General features: G+C 31.5%; 2 protein-coding genes across 13 annotated transcripts; both read right to left on the reverse strand.

Moving 5' to 3' along the window:
• Window positions 1–418: 418 nt before the first annotated feature.
• On the reverse strand, window positions 419–9,805 carry LOC108205704 (uncharacterized). Of its 12 annotated transcripts, none has more exons than XM_017375730.2 (5): window positions 9,530–9,805; window positions 9,039–9,123; window positions 5,423–5,551; window positions 3,875–4,575; window positions 419–708 (listed from the first exon to the last, which is right to left on the reverse strand). In XM_017375730.2, the coding sequence occupies exons 2-5, from the start codon at window positions 9,103–9,105 to the stop codon at window positions 655–657; spliced, it is 951 nt and encodes a 316-aa protein (XP_017231219.1). In that variant the 5' UTR covers window positions 9,106–9,123; window positions 9,530–9,805; the 3' UTR covers window positions 419–654. The 12 variants fall into 12 exon arrangements, with proteins under 12 accessions (XP_017231219.1, XP_063943244.1, XP_063943241.1 ...); XM_064087174.1 differs by having other exon boundaries at window positions 9,039–9,128; window positions 9,530–9,772; XM_064087171.1 differs by having other exon boundaries at window positions 9,507–9,772.
• A 1,414-nt stretch (window positions 9,806–11,219) lies between these two features.
• LOC108208712 (uncharacterized) lies at window positions 11,220–16,528 on the reverse strand. The gene is made up of 7 exons (XM_064086846.1): window positions 16,388–16,528; window positions 12,836–13,529; window positions 12,572–12,747; window positions 12,406–12,486; window positions 12,212–12,287; window positions 12,043–12,129; window positions 11,220–11,413 (listed from the first exon to the last, which is right to left on the reverse strand). Exons 2-7 carry the CDS (start codon window positions 13,503–13,505, stop codon window positions 11,220–11,222), a joined length of 1,284 nt encoding a protein of 427 aa, XP_063942916.1. The 5' UTR covers window positions 13,506–13,529; window positions 16,388–16,528.
• Window positions 16,529–18,274: the final 1,746 nt, after the last annotated feature.

The raw sequence follows: 18,274 nt of genomic DNA on the forward strand, positions 1-18,274 counted from the left end.
AAACACAACTTAATGTCACGTACCTTTAAACGTTACTTAAAGTAACGTTTTAGTTTATTAAAACAAGTACTCCCTCTGTTCCATTTAATTGTATACGTTTTTCTTTTTAACTGTTCGACATGCATTTCAATGCTCTTATAAAACATAGTTCCGTAACTTATTTTTGAGATTTTCTTTTTCTGAATAAAAATATAACATCCAAACTTTAATTCAGAAAAAGAAAATTTTAAAAATAAATTACACAACTACATTTTACAGGAGCATTAAAATCCGTGCCGCGTCCCCGTCCCCCGATGTATAGGGGGACGGAGGGAGTAATACACATGCCCCGTTTTAGTTTATTAAAAAAAGTAATGTACATACCCTGAACGTGACTGTCACGTTTTGGGACGCATCAGCCTTTTGTCCTTTTCTCTAATTTGAATGAATAAGTTAAGTATGTATCATTGAATAAGTACTTATTACAAAATTCGTAACTGATTTTCTAGAATACATGCAACACCAAAGACATGATTAAATTTGATAAACGAGACCTTCACTGAGAATATTAGTACCATTGTTGTTTGCTCTATGCCATAGATAAAAATTTAAACACCTTTACTGGTCATCAATAGTCACATTTTCTACCCCAGTATACATACCAATATCTTTTGCTCAATTTGAATCATCAATATCGCCTTCGGTTGTGCTTTCATCTCCCTGTTTAACCTGTTGAAAAGTTTCTCATTCTTCATCAAAGATATATAGCAGCAATCCCATATAAATCTAAGTATCAATAACAAAAAAATTAGGTTCGAAAAATGGGAGATCAGTCCTTGAGAACCATCCTTAATCACAACCCAAATATAAACTTCTTCAAACACTCTTATAACTAATAACAAACTAAATATACGTTAGATATGGGTCCAAGTCCCCAACATTCATATGCTGGGGAGCCTTTTATCCAGCACACGGGCCAGCAGCCATTGGATCAGATTAACGGTGAGGATTTAAAAATTGTGTTGTACGTCTAGCGCTAAACAAACATTGTACGTCTATCCTCCAGCAGTTTTTAAGCGCTGGACGAGCAGGTTGCTTATGGGTGTCCAGCTCTTTAAGAGCGCCGGAAGCACATTTAGGGGTTTATGGGTGTCTTGGAGCTTCACTAACATTCACTTATTAACATAAATAATATAAAATATAATAATATTTATTTATAAATAATATATTTATTATATAGATTAGCATAAAATATAATATATTTATTTTATAAAATATAATATTATTATTTTATTAAATATGATATATTTATTTTATATTATATTTTATATAATATCTTATATTATATTATGTATAATATATCTAATATATTATACATATATATATATATATATGCATTATAAAATACAATATAATTATTTTGTAAATTTTATAAATAAGTATAAAATATTGAATAGGTAATCACCAATATTAAATATATAATTCTATATATACAAATGATATTAAAAAAGATTTAAAATTTTCAAAAGTCATATATTAACAATTAGATTTTTCTTGAGAAATATTTTATTTTTAAATTTATGAAAATATTTCACCTTTAAGGCATATATACTAGGCTTACAATTCGAGTAAACTGCTCTGCACAAACCAACAATATGCAGATTATTGTTTTATACGATAATATAGGGCTGTCAAAAAAATCCAAAAGATCGATATCCGTCCGAAAAATCCGTTACTGTATTCGGGAAAAAGCGGATATAATCCGTATCCGGAATAAAACGGATATTATCCGTATTCGAATGCGGGGTTTGCGGATACAGATATTGATAGGTGTATCTATATCCAAAAATATCCGTATCCGAAATTATTATTATATGTATATAATAATACTTATATAAATTTATTATTTACTTATATTTTTTATTTTATCATATAAATTTTGAAAAAGAATTAATATTTAAAATAAAAAAAGAAACATTAAGTATCTTACAAATGGAGAAAATGGAACTATCTTTCATCAAGCTTTTTCTTTTTAAAATTGTTGCGAATAGTGTTGTTTTGTGATTTTAAGTTGTTAAAATTAATATTTTGTTTCGAAATATTTGGTCTGAATGCCCAAACTTCTGTTAAAGTATGTTATTAATTTCTGACTCGGTATACATTTGCTGTTGAACGGTTCAAAATATGTTTTTTTAATTAATCTCAGAATGTATATTTGATTTTTGGTGATGTTTAAAAAAGCGGATACGGATATTATCCGTATCCGGATAATATCCGGCCGGATATTATCCGTATCCGGATAATATCCGGCCGGATACGGATCTTTTTATTCTAAAATTTGCATATTCGTATCCGATTTTGAGTAGGCGGATACGGATACGAATATGAGCAAATCCGTATCTGTTTGACACCCCTACGATAACATGCATAGCCCCAGAAGAACAAAGAGTGTTAATATTGAAAATATAAAATATAATATTTTTAATAAATTTTTAAAAGTGAAAATATTTTCATAAAAAGTTCAAAATAATATGTTTCTCAAGAAAAATCTCATTGTTAATATAAGACTTTTGAAAATTTATAAAATACAAAAATATAATATATTATATATAATATACTATATAGAGTTATATGCAATTTGCATCCTTATATTTGGACAAAATGCACATTGCACCTAATAGTGTTGGATAATACACTTTCCAGCTCCAGATTTTTAACCCGTAGACACTTTGCACCCTTTTTGTTAATTTCTGCCGTTACCATTAACTTTTGCAAGGGCATTTTGGGAAATTTAATTTTATTTAATTAAAATCAGCCTTTAATTTAAATTTTTTGACTATCTAAACGATATTTTTCGAAAAAACTCAAAGAACGAAAGTTGTAGAGAATAAAAAGATCTTCTTAAAACTATAAGGTTCAAAATTTTCGTAATTCTTTTTAAAATTATTCTAAAAAAATTCAAAAATTAGAAATCTTGTAAAAATGAACAATCGTTATTAAATAATTATTTAAATTTTGAACTTTATTGTTCTAAAAAGATCTTTTTATTCTCTACAACTTTCGTTCTTTAAGTTTTTCCAAAAAATATCGTTTAGATGGTCAGAAAATTTAAATAAAGGTCTGATTTTAATTAAATATAATTAAATTTCCCAAAATGCCCCTGCAAAGTTAACGGTAACAGCAGAAATTAAGGAAAGGGTGCAAAATGTCTACGGATTAAAAATCTGGAGCTGCAAAGTGTATTATCCAATACTATTAGGTGCAATGTGCATTTTGTCCAAACATAAAGGATGCAAAGTGCATATAACTCTACTATATAATATAAATATCTTAAATATATTATATATAAATTACTATATAATATAAATAGCTTAAATATATTATATATAATATAATATAAAATATAATATAAAACATATATTATATTTTATGCTAATCTATATAATAAATATATTATTTATAAAATAAATATATTATATTATATATAATTTATGTTAAGAAGTGAATGTTAGCTCCAAGAAACCCATAAAATCCTATTTGTGCTTCCGGCGCTTAAAATAGCGCTGGACACCCATAAGCAACCTACTTATCCAGCGCTTAAAAATCGTTGGACGACATATGTATAGCGTTTTTTTAGCGCTGGACATGCAACAAAATTTTGGGGACCTGTGTTGATGATCTGATCCAACGACTGCAGGCCTGTGTGTTAGATAAAGGCTCCCCGACATATGGATGTTGGGGACCTGGACCCACGTAGATATATGCCTAAATATTTACACACGTGGAGACAGGGTACAATAAATGCATAGACGAGAATAGCAAAAGTCAAACAGAAGAAACTACAACCTACAGACATAATATGAAGAAAATGTAATAGAGAAGAGGCTACCAATACCAAAGTAGATAAATCTGGAACAGCTGGATTAGATTTGAGATCTGTGGCACACAAGAGTTGTTCATATTCAGTTCCAACAAGGATTCTGTCCTTTTGAGTTTGAGCTTCATGCTCTGCCATAGGTTCATTTTCAGTTTCAGAATCCAAGGCGAAGGATGAGGAGTCTGAACAGTCGGTGGAGAAGTCGTCAGAGAAGGAAAATCTGGGGACAGCATATGTTTTGAGTGGTTCGTACTTGATGCTGGAATCATAATGATAGAGTTCTTCCTCTTCATTTACATTAAGTGTCTCGTCTTTTTGAGTTTGTGCTTCTTCTGCCATGGTTTCATCATCTGCAGAGCCAAAGGTGGATGAGTCTGAGCCTGACTCTGAGTCATACCAGTCTGTTGAGTCATCAGAGTCATCAGAAATGCAAATTCTTCGGCCCTCATATCGTATGTAGGAACGGGGCTCTTTGCCACTGGTTCCGGCAAGGGTTTCATCTTTTTGCTTTTGAGCTTCTTCTGCCATGGTTTTGGTTTCAGAATCCATGGAGGCTGAGGAGTAAGACCTGAAAGTGGAGTTGGCACAAGGATATTTGGGGGCAACCCATTGTCTGAGTGCTTCGTACTTGATAATGGGGTCATAACGCTGTTCCTTTTTCGTTACAGAAAGAATTCTATCCCAATAGGATTTGTGTGTGTCTTGTGCACGACCTCTACCTGCGAGAAGCAGATTAACAAATAAATAAAACAACTGTCCTAACCAAATGGCATAATTATCAGCAATATTACAAAACCTACAAGAAAATACAGCAATGTTATCACTTATTACATGAAAGCAAACTTACAGTTTTACCTTTTTTAGATTAATAAAACATAATATTAAACAATAGTTTGTGTATAAACAGAAAAGAAAAAACAATAGAAAATCGAAAATTTGAGCTAAATGTATATAAGATTACAAAATTGAGGACTCGTGAATAGGTTAGTGAAGAAAAGTTCCTTTCCCTTCTCATGATCAAAAATTATGTGTTTAAAGCCACAATCCCTCTTCTCATATGCTTCAGATCCATACAGAAAATTATACATAACATCTCCCCCCCAACAAATAAAGACAACTGTCACAACCGAAGGCCGTGCACAACTGTCAGATATATTACAAAACCTACAAGAAACTATTGCAATTTTGTCACTTATTCCATGAAGGTTATTTACATTTTTACTTTTTCCGTTAATGAACATTCATTTATGAGATTCATTTCCGTTAATTTTAAAATAAATATTTGAATCAATAATTGAATATTGGAACAGATATATGTAAAGATTTAAAAACGGATTCAGATTAAAAACAACAAAAATTTATGAGATTCAAAAGCAAATTCTAAAATTTTTTCATAATTTTTCTAAAAATTTACAAACAAATTGTTGTTGTAATTAACCTCTTGGAAGCACCATAAAATAATAACAAAAAACGTTTATACTTTTTCAATTTTAAATTAATTTTTAAAAAACGTTTATATATATAACATATTCAGCTCATATATAACTTACTGTCTAAATTACTTACATAAACATCGTAAGGAGCCATCTGGTCGTGGCAGCTGCCGCATCGACTTGTCATCTCGGAGGTCCACTAGTGTCGCACCACGTCTCATTGTCGTAATATCCCTACATAGCACCTTGCACGTCCTTGTTACTGATGAACACTATATTAGTTTTTAAATACCAGAAAGCTTAAAGAAGAAAGCTACATTAAAACAATGAATTGCAAATACACAAACATAGTCAAACTAATTTCATTAGAAAGTGTAACTATAAAATGCTTGTTATATTCATATAGGATAAGCAACATACTTTGACCAAAGGCTCAAAGCACAAAAAGTGGCATAAACACACCTTTACGAGAAGGATAAAAGGATTTATGTTTTTGAATAAATAGAAGCAAGAAATATAAGTGTGCTATACAACAGTCGTAAATCAATAGTATCTCTATTCTTTTACAAGAACTCAACTAAGGTATACAACTACTACCAGTCATGATTTATACCAAGCTTATGTCCAGATATTAATGTATTATATTCGTAATAATCCAAACTGAAAATTTGATACAAAAGAAAGCAGATGAAAAGGATTATCAGACCTCAGAGTCAAATCAGGTGCACTGCCTTGCAAATTTAATATTTATGTGTGTCTGTTATTACAAATTTCAAACTTGTATCATTACACATAATAACAACAAAAAAAGAATCGAGTGCAGGAGGTGGACATACTCTCATACCTCAAGTACTTGCTTCCATTACTGAATATCCCAGCCAATAAAAAATTTTAGGACAAATTTTAAGCTAGGAATACATATTCTATTACCAAATGTACTTAATCTACTGAAATACATATACATAAGGAGTATTTGATATATTTTAGTATACAATAAAAGTGTATTACATACAAAAAGATAAAGTCCTTATCTAAATTAAACTATACATAGAGCTTGTAAATAGACATTACATATAGTTGCAGCAGTTTCAAAATAATATTTATATATAACATTTGAAATAGAGGTAATGATTATAGTTGATCATGTTAGAGTAATACCGTTAATCACAATTAAGTCTGATAGCTCAAGTCATTTTATCCTAATTATAAGGCCAGATTTTTTTTTAACCAGATCAAAATACCTAATGTTTAGATCAGTCCAATGGTAACTGCTTACATAATCAAGCAAAATGACGAATTGTCAATTCAAACAGATTACCAGTGTATATATATAAATATATATATATATATATATATATATATATATATATATATATATATATATATCATCAAGTATAATCAAATAGCAGTAGCATTAGACCAATAGCAACTATTCTGCAACTATATATATATTTTTTTTATGCTGGTTGCTCGTTCAAAGCATCCTGTTTAATATTCAATAACACAACTATGTATAGTCCACTGGAACGCATAATCTTTACAAGCATGATAGTGTGTTCCGTAAGTATATCGCAGATGGAACTATAACTAGTTCAGCTATTTCAAAAAGCATGAAAATAATTAATATATATATATATATATATATATATAGAGAGAGAGAGAGAGGAGGGGGGGGGAGGTTCAATGAGGAACCCTTTTATTTGAGTAACTCGAGTAACTCGTGGCTATTGGTTAAACTGAATAATACGTAGTGGAAACTTAAATGGCATGTCCTTTCTTTTACCTATCAAATAGAATCAAATATATAATACTTATATTAAATGTTGTACAAGTAAACCAATTTTTTTTTGTCAGGTAACACTACTTATACATAACTCTTATCCTTACACAACACAAGAATAAAAATTATTTTACAGAACACAATTTTATATTAAAATCTATATGTTTACAAAATACTATAATTTTTTATTGAACACATAATATATTTTAGAGAACACAACAATATTTTACAGAACACGCATTATATTACATGTTTGGTAAATTAGGAAATGTCCCTGTTTTATAGAATTGTATTAAAATGAATAATAACTTTTATACAGAACATCATTTTGTTATTACTATTACTGATAAAAAAAATTAGTAGAACACACATAATAGTTAAAATAGTGAATGAAAAGAAAAAAAAGTAATTAATTAAGAAAATTGTATGACAGTTATTAGTATTAATAAAATAATAACTACCTGACTTATAACTTGTGTTCACTGTTGTTTAGACACGTGTAATACAAAGGTAGAGTTACTAGGTTACCACAATAAGAGGGTTCCTCACTGATCTACCCTATATATATCATTTTCCATTTATAAAAATAGCAAGTCAAATTTAAATAACAAAGTAAAATGTTACATATCCTCACTAATTAGTTGTAAAAATTAAAAACCAAATACGTTTATGCTACTACATCTGATTTTTTAGGCATCTTCGATTCAGATGGAGTGTGACCGTGTTTCTTGTGATTTGGCATTCCAAATAATATTTTTCAAAGCTACCAATCTTTATATTCAAGAGAAACTATCATAATCATTAAAACCATTGTAAAATAATAGTCTCCCAATCATGTGAGATAAAAAAATTATCAAAGTTTAAGTGCACCATATACAGTATCGATGATTAAAAAAAATATTGAATTGTCGAAGTGCTGAATACCATATGCACCTGTACTTTTAACTTTGTTGCATAATACACGGGCTGCAACTATTTTTTAATCATCCGTTATATATAATATAGAAATTCTAAAATATGAATTTTTCAATAAAAAATATACCAATATCTATCTATCATATTTAGTATTAATAATAGATTCTTTACAAAAAAAAACCCCTAAATCTAATATGCAGATAGATTCATGTTTGCTGACAGCGTGCACGAATAATATTTTCATTTTTAAAAACTTCCTTCAATAACCTTTAGAAAATAAACTTAACTTCATATATGATTCTACGTCATTTTAAAATAAATTTAGACAAATTTTATCTCCAGAAAACTAGAATAACAAACATAGCAGATTCCTCTAAATAAATGTTAATTCTATCTGCTCACGGAGAACTACAGTTTCTATCTCCAATGGCATTTATTTAAGTTAAATAATAGCGTAGAAAGATAAAAATAAGTTCTGATTTATTTAGCATAGAAGGTTCTATGATCCATTTAGCATAAAACTTTCTATGGTAAAATAAGTGGCGTTTCTAACTTGAACCAGATATACTCCACCAAGCGTGAAGATATTCAGTTGTGATTTTGGCGTAGAAACATGAATCTACCAGTTGTGAAGCTAGAAAACAGTGGACCAAGCATTAAAAAGTTATTGATGTTCATGATACGCAAAACATAGATTTTAAAAGACAATCAAAACAACATGCTTGTTATTGTATTCATATTCTCACATTGCAAGAAGAAGAATATGCCTTGTGATACTTCAGGCAATCTCAATCAAGGCAGCTGCTCAAATTTAATAATTCAGAAATAGAAAGACACGCTAACAAATTATAACTCCCTATATGAAATGAAATGGCTACCACATAACAAAAAAATGAATATATAGAGATCTAACTTATGGAAACTAGCACAACAAATATAATTAGGCAAACAAACAAGTATCTGAAAATATGAAACCAGAGTAAAAAATTCCACAAACAGGATAATAGTAACTAATACCCTAACAGAAGAAGAAATTGAGAGGCGAAAAATATACCATCGAAAGTGGGTACATATAATTGAAGAAGGCGAACACATAAGGAGCTAGGGCGGCGGCAAAGCATCCCCAAAGTCGAAACAATCTGTACTAAAAAATTAAAGTGTACTGTATCAGACAAAGATAACCATTTAAACGTTAATCAACCATCAATTTTAAATCATGGTATGCTACCCCGTTGCTAGATCTAGGAAGGCAACGGGTCGGACCAGTTCGGATATCTGTGATATCCGAACCCGAAAATTTTCACCAAACCTGTTTGAATTTGAAAAACAAAACCCAAACCCAATCCAACAGATTTCGGATCGGGTACGGGTTTTATCCAAACCCGAATTTCTGCAAAAAAATATCTTAACTGATAATTGAACTACAGAATCTGAATTGATATCAAAATAGCATCTAAATAATCAAACAACGTTAAGCATTACACTCCAGGCTTACACAGTACTTCATAGTTCAAACACAAACCATAATATCAAAGTACATCAGACCTGGAGACAACAGAGGCGGATAGCGGAGTTGTAGGCGGAAGCGGACAGCGGACTCGAAGACAGCAGCGGAGGTGGACCCGGAGACAGCGGCGGAGGTGGATGGAAGAGTTGCAGGCAGCGACTTGAACTAGGCGACGACGGAGAGGCTGAGATGAAAAGGAATTAGAGTTTTTGATTTTTTGTAAAAGGCTGAGGGGTGAGAGAGTATTGAGTCTACTGGCCCGTGAATGACCTAATTTAATCCCCGAGTCCTTTTTACTTGCATTTGGTTTTGTGTATGTGAAATTGATAAAGTTTAACTAAAATTTATTGATATTTTTTAATTATAACTAATATATATGCATAACACCCTTGGACATGCTCTAACATATAATAATATATAATATATCTGTACAAGCTTATCATCCGTTGGATCTTATATTGAACAAATAAGCACCGTTAGATTGGAACAAAATTAAATTCTGTTCAACTGATATCTACTTGCATGTTTATAATTCCTTTTCTGAATCCAAAACAAATTCTGTCTTTCACATGTATATGATTTTTTTTAATCCTAAATAGATATTTATTACCAGTTTTATTCGTAGAATCATATAAATCTCACCGTCACAATTTTTTTATAATATATTTTAAAATTAATAAGCCGGATTTATGTGAGGAACAGATAAAAAACTTTTTCTTAATCCAAAATAGATTCTACCTTCTTATTGCATATTTATGATTCCTTTTCTTAAATCAAAACAAATTATGTTTATCAATTTTAATTTAGAACCATATAAATTTTTTGATTACGTGCCCAAAGTCAACTAGCTCATCTGATTTGGGATGGAGGGAGTAGCATATATGTCTCTTTCATTCTCGACAATCACTTTAGTGCATGTTTTTAATTTTGGAGAAGTTCCCTTTTTATTCAAGAACTACGCTGGATAATGTATAATTACAAAGCCTGATTACAATACACCTAATGCTTGTTCAATATCTTTCCCTCATATTTCGAAAATACATTCCTCTCCTCATCTTGAAAGGACATCTTTTATATTTCGGTAATTGTATAACAAACATAAAATTTAAGGACACGTAGAAGATTCTACTTAATATATTTTAAGATATCAATATATTCTATATCTTCATATATTTTATAACAAAATATATTCTATATCTTCATATATTTTATAACAAAAATTGATACATTTTATATCTTCATATATTTTATAACATCTCATAGGGGTGGCCATCGCCAAAAGATGCAATACTAACTGGGCCAAAAGAAGACACGAAAAAAGAAAGATGCAACACTAATCTAGTAATCTTGCTGAGTCGCTGAGAGATATGGTCAAAAAATAAAAGCCACAATAAGAGACATGGTCAAAAAGCCAAAACCATTAATCTTGCAATTTTTAACTGCATGAAAATTTAATGTATTCCAAGTCAGACCATAAATTTGGGTGCAGACTATAAATTTGGGTGCAAAGTCTACCATAATATGCAATCTTTAAGCAGTAGCATATTACCGATCATAGGCATGCACACAGCCAAGACCGTGTTACTCTCTGAGTTGCTAAATATATATATGTGCGTCTTCAAGGATTAAGTGGTGTACTGTGCTAAAAGGAATGTGTACAAGGTCCTCGTGCAATAGCTAATCTCCCTGAAACCTACTTGATGGTTGCCGGCACCTCCCTTTTTGACATTAAAATCCACCCCCAAAAGAATTGCCTCCACCCCCATTGTTCACATCCATCCTCCCAGGATTATGAAACCCAGAATTACCATGCCTGCTGCTTATACCTGGTTGCGTACCCCCCAAAATATGAGAGTTTTCAGTCGAAGGTAGGGCCTGAATTGCCCTTCTTTGCAGAACACCCTCTCTACTGCTCTCGGAGCCTACAAAAGTATCAACTAAAATGTTTAAAATACCTCACAGATTGCACCACTAGGGAAAGTTAAATCAAGGCCAATTTTTGTTTGAATTTTTTTTTTCACATTGAAACACGTGAAACCGTACAGGTTGGAGATCCTAAACCATAATCAGAGAACTGTTTCAGTTCTAAAGCTCCATATATCTTTTATAGAAGAAAAAAGATGGTCCGTGGCATACAAAGAGATAAACATACACTAGGGTCCACTCACTTTAGGACATAATATTTTCTTAAAACAAATTCATAAAAACTAGCAAACATAAGAAAGGCAGCTGTTGCAACCACCGTAAATCTTAGTTGCATAAACATGCAACTATATTCTGCATCAAAGTGGAAGAACCTTTAACTGTGTGATTAATGCTTTTCCACATGCATATCTTTAATGTGCTCAACATAAAGAAACATGATTAGCAGATGCAAACAATATCTCAACAGACAGCTATTTCATTCACATGAACGCAGAATAAGTAGTGAAATGCAAAATGACAATCAAGCAGTTGTAACAAATATTCAATATCTAATAATTTACCTCTAAAAGAACACACATCAGATAACAATTTTAACCGAAAAACAAGAGAAGGAGAATGGTCATACCATTCTGCATGTATAAGCCTTCGCTCCATCCAGGCGAACTTTTACTAGACCTTTGATTCCATGTTTGCTCAAAACTAGCAAGATCATCTGACAGAAATAAGAACTTATTATTAATTCGGAATATAAAACAGTGAGAACAGTAAGTATATTAAGTAGTAATAGAAAAAACCTTTCTCCAGATTGTGCAAAATCTGCATGGTATCGACATTACCATCTGACTGTAGGTTCCTTGCAACAGTATGGCCCTGCAATGACCCAATTTTCTCAGGATTACAAATAATCAAAACAGGGGTAAACAAGAGGTTATATATATAACATGACACTGGGACAGTGAACAATCAAAAACAAAGAGCTGCCATCTACTTTGTCATTAATTGCCCTAGAGAGCCTATGAGCAGCTCGACCAGTCGTAAAATCAGCTTCTTTGCTCTCATCGATCATTAACTGCAAATTTTAAACATGCACCATGTAATAGCCAGTAGCAACAAAAAACCGGTCAGGTGAATATAAAGCTCAAAAGTATACTTACTCCGTCAGTCCCTCTTCTCAACGTTCTGGATTTAGTATAGTATGTTTCATTTGAACCACCATGCATAACAGTCGAGCTGTGAAAAGTAAAGCTCTGACTGCTATGACTTCCACTCAATTGTGCATTATTCACACTATTAGACTTATTGCAAAAAAGCATTTGCCTTTTGTTCATTCCTGAATCACAAAACATCAGTTTAGACATTGACTTTTTAGCATTAAAAGACAGTAATTAGAATCATCAGATGTGCACAAACACACTAACCATCTGTTTGATATTCTTGATCCTCAGCATAAGCCTCTTTTCTTTGCCTATCATGCTTTCCAGGGTTATCATTTTTCTCCTCGTGGTCATCAATTTCCTTCTCATCATCAGAGCTCAACTCTTCAATAATTGGCCCCTTAGATCTGTTTTTCTCCTCTTGGTCGTCCATTTCCTTCTCATCATCAGAGTTCAACTCTTCTATAATCGGTCCTTTGGACCTGTTCATTTGGGAAGACTTTACGTCGATGAACTCAGGTGCTTGCACGTTCATTGCAGAAATTTCAGTACCAAAACCAAATGGAAGAGGTGAATTGGAAAAAGGGTTATTCCCAATAGGGAAGTTAGTTGGACCTGCGTTCATGAATGGATGCCCCCCAAAGTGGAAATTAGGCAGATGGGCATGGTTAAAGGGACTTTCATCTATAGGAAAATGAGGCATAGGAGCAGGCATAACTGGACTTCTACCCATATGGACACCAGGCAGAGGTGTATTCATTAAAGGACCCCTGCCAGGTAAGCCAAATGGATCTGTAAAGAAAGGGTGATCAAAAGGGTCATGTGCCCCAAACACCCCAGGAACTGGAATCTGGCGACCCCTAGGGCCATCAAAACCTGCAAAAGGAGCACCAGTTTCGAAACGTGGATCCCAGTGTCCCCTTCTTCCATTCATTTTCTTTGTTGCGTAACTAGAATACTATAAACAAACGAAAAACATTAAATACCCACTCTATAACACATTGGAAGTTTATTACTAATTGTTACTCCCTCCGTGCCTTTGGATTGTGAAAACTTTTTTTGCATTGCTTGACACTCATTTTAAGACGTACATCAAATATAATTCCATAATTTATTTTTGAAATTTTGTTTTTCTGAATAAAAGTTTGAAAATTAAATTTTTATTCAGAAGAAAAATAAAGTTAAAATAATTAACAAAGCTATATTATATAGGTACCTTAAAATATGTGCCGAACCATCTCTCAAAAATGTTAACAATCCAAAGGACGGAGGGAGTACTATATAGGAAACTTTTGTAAATATAATATTATGTAGGAATGAAAACTATAAACCATAATCATCTTGCAAGTCAGAAGTACTTCGTTCAGAAAAACTTTATTACAACATATCCAGGAAGAGAAAACTCCAAAAGTTCTGCACATTAGTAGTTTGGTAATCTAAAATCCTATTTTTTTTATGACTGCATGAAAATAACAGGCATTCGATAAAAATTGTTTGAATGGTTAATGATTAACAAACACAAAAAGTGCCTGGATCATTAAATCTTATAATTTCACGCGAAAAAATCACTTTTTTTAACTGTTCCAAGTTTACCATTCATATTCAACAGCTGAATTACACCTCTTTCTGAATTTGAAACCCATAACCCTAAACTATTACGAAATTCACCAACATTTAAGCAAGAATCTACAAATTGGAATACCAATATATCTAGAGAAGAATTTCTATCGCTAAAAGAGGATTGCCTTTGAGGGGGAAAAAATTCATCCATTAAGTACCTGAGTGTTCTTAATGTTTGGCTATATAAAGTTGCATTCTACATAATTGCATAAGGTAACAAAGTTTTCCTAGAATCACAATAATCAACTAGTATTAACTATCAAAAAGTTTCTTCAGTCATGTCTGCACTTTTCAGCATCAAAAGTACAAAAGAAAGTTCACAGGAAATAAATCTTTCTTAAAATGGTAAATTTTTCTGTATTAAGAGGTGCATAAATAGTTAGTACTGGTATATATATGCATATATTCACCATAAACCTAGCTAATACCATCTACTCAGAAAAAGACACTTAATGCCGATACTGTATTAATTAACATATAATAATAACGAAAGCGGATTTAAAACACCGGTTGTGACAGAGTTAGATTTCATCAAACGAAAATTATCAATTATCTCCCAGTATAGCATTACAAGTCAAAGTATATCTAATACAATTAATTGCTGGTAACCACATAAATATACACATACAAAATATGAAGTCATTAGGATTATATTTTCTTTTGGTTACAAGTATATGATGTATTGCCCCATCTATCCTCCTGAGGAGAAGTTTGGTTTCAAACCCCGGTTCGAACAGGAGGAGTACGCCATGCTAATGTGCCTTGGATGATCCACATCTCAGGGTCAGGCGCCGATGAGCACATTGAACTATCCATGTGGCTGAGAGCCCTCACAGCCCAGGCACAACGACGCAATTATCAGGGGTTCATTTTGGACATGGTACTAGGAAATGGAATCCTAAAATGGCCCCTTATATTTCTGCAAAGCGTAAAGGTATTCATATTATAAATCTTACTAGAACCGCTCGTTTTTTATCAGAAGCTTGTGATTTGGTTTTTGATGCAGCAAGTAGGGGAAAACAATTCTTAATCGTTGGCACGAAAAATAAAGCAGCTGACCTAGTAGCATGGGCTGCAATAAGGGCTCGGTGTCATTATGTTAATAAAAAATGGCTCGGCGGTATGTTAACGAATTGGTCCACTACAGAAACGAGACTTCAAAAAAATCACATCCTTTCAAATGATAAAGTACTTTAACATGCTCAACATATGTAATATATCAAATTTGACCTATTTATATATAAATTAGAAACAGCGACATACAATCAAGACGAGGAGCGAATTCTCAATGAGATTGAACTTAACTATAAAAAGAAAACTGTGAATATCTTAACAAAATATCTTATAACCCGCTTGAGGACAACATGATGCACGATTTCTCATCAAAAATTCATAAACGGTTTGGACAACATTGTAATATATGAATAAACATCAAAACTTAAATCATTTCCTATTCTCTCAAAAATAAAACAGTAAAGCTATGTTTAGTAACTCAAAATTCATAAATGGTTTGTTATTCACGCTTACTACATTGAAATGGCTGTGCATACTCCAGGTGGATCGAGCCACCACACGAGAAGAGTTCAGTGGCTTTTACTCAGAAAAGTGTTGAAATAGATGAATGACATCAAAATTAGGCATTCATTGCATTTGAGCAGAGTTTATGGAAAGCATGCCGAGAAAATAAGGAAAATCAAAGCTATTGTTCAAGCTGTGCACACTGATGACGATGAATTTGACGGTGAAAAGTTGGCTATGGTTAATAATTTCTGCAAGAGTAGGCTGTAGAATCTAGGTGAAGTCTGCTTTGGTTTGTTTGTATCCATATCCTCTAAAACTGACAACAACAAATAATCATCACAGCGTAATTCACTAAAACCAATTACATAGGTAAACAATCGATACAACCCAATTTACGCACCCATAACATATTTCCAACAAGGCATATCACTAACAAAAGCATCTCATACATGGCCACCTAACTACAGATATAAAAATCGAAATGTATATGTCAAAATCAAATTTAACAATCAATAACAACTGATTATCATAAACATCGATTTACTTAAACTAAAACCTTGAATTGAGGTAAACAAATAGATGATCACGCACATATACAAGTACCAAAAGAGTATAAGATCGTCAAATAAAAAGCGGTAAAAATTGTAAATTGAAAGATACATGAAGTATTTATACCTCTGACCCGATCCCAGAAAGACTAAAAGAAAATCATGTATCGGTTTGGCCCGAGAAAATCGGGGAGAGAAATGTCTAGGGCTTTGAAAAGGCGACAACGATAGTATGAGGGTTTTTACGCAACTGCTGTCTGGTTTTACATCAGGGTGGGCCTGTGGCGTTTGGTTTAGCTTAAACGAACCGAATTCTTGTTTAAATCAAAAAAGTGGTGTACAAGTGAGAAATAAATAAATTAGTATTCTTTTCGTTCCAAAATAAGTGTCACTTTGATTTTTCTCTCATATTTTAAGATGTAAAAAAAATAAAATTTTACATATTATTTTTCAAATTTTCTTTTTTTGAATAAAAGTTTAACATCTATCTTTTTATTCATAAAAAGAAAATTTGAAAAATAACGCGTAGATGTGTTTTTTTCCACCTTAAATTACGTGCAGAAAGTAAAAGGGAGTAAAATGTTTGCAAAAGAATTAGACTCTGAGAGAATAGCTAGTATTCCGAATTTCTTAAAAGTGCTTCTTGCTTCTACTCATTCACACAAACGGGTCGAGAAAAGTAGAAGCAAGAAGCAATTTTTACTTTTTGCTAAACAAACCGGGGCAAAAACATATCATAAATTTGCACTTTAGAACATCTCCAACGGGCTCTCTAAACAAACTCTTAACTTCAAATTTAAAAAACCAAGACAAAAATGAGAGCTCCCATGGACTCCTAGAAACTTTTTAAAAAATTAAGAACTCATCATCTCTCCTTTTAAAAAAGGGAAAATAGATTTTTTTGTCAACCAACTTATTGTGTATTTAGAAACTTACCATTAAATTATAACTTTTTCCTTTTTGTCACTAATGTTAGGTTCGGATTTTTTTGGTCACTAACGTTTGGTTCGGATTTGATTATTAACACTATATTGTTTTTAACATTATTAAAATATAGTGGTGGTCTGCAATATTATGGTTATATGATATGTGTCGACTATATCTCTATATGTAGTACTTGTGCCCTAGGTAGTTTACCTATGAGAGTTTGACACACAATTTAAGGCTCCGAGGAGATTTAGTTTCATAAATTATTTTACTTTTTTTCTGAATAAAAATTTAACTCTTGAATCTTTATACACAAAAAGAAAATCTCAAAATTAAGTTATGAAACTATATTTTATTAGAAGTGGGAACCTTATAATACGTGCCAAGTAGTGAGAAAGAATTATAAATAAATGAGATGGATGGAGGGGGTAATAATAACATAAATGAGTGATAAAATCAGGAAAAATTATAATTAAACATCGAAAAATTCATTAAATCATCAATCTGAAATCAATGATTTTAAATAATTTATCATCTACAATCAATTCTCAAGCAAAATTGAGTTAAGTGATACTATATTTTTGTGGAGTCTTACAATAATTTATAAAACTAAATTTTATAGGAGACATATATCATATCACCATAATATTACAGAATATCACTATATTTTAATAATACTAAAAGAAATAACATAATGTTAATAATCAAATCAAAACCTAACGTTAGTGACAAAAAAAAAATCTGAACCTAACATTAGTGACAAAAGGAAAAAAAGTTATGGTTCAGTGGTAAGTTTATAAATACACACTAAGTTGAGTGGCGAAAAAATCTATTTTTCCTTTAAAAAATTAAGAGTATATATATAATAAAACAATTACGACACTTTTCCCATAAAGGTTTCATATAAATAATATATTTCTTCTCTTCAGTTTATGGTGATATATTTTTTCACCACTATCTTTTTATTTATTCTTTTCCTCTTGAATTAATACCTTTGAAATTATTCAATTTTACTCAAAGATGTATTCATCAAAACTAATAACTTTTAATCAGATTTTAAATTCTTTCCATATTTCTCTACTCCAAC

The sequence above is a fragment of the Daucus carota genome, chromosome 2 (genome assembly GCF_001625215.2).
Source record: "Daucus carota subsp. sativus chromosome 2, DH1 v3.0, whole genome shotgun sequence".
NCBI classification, from domain to species: Eukaryota; Viridiplantae; Streptophyta; class Magnoliopsida; order Apiales; family Apiaceae; genus Daucus; species Daucus carota.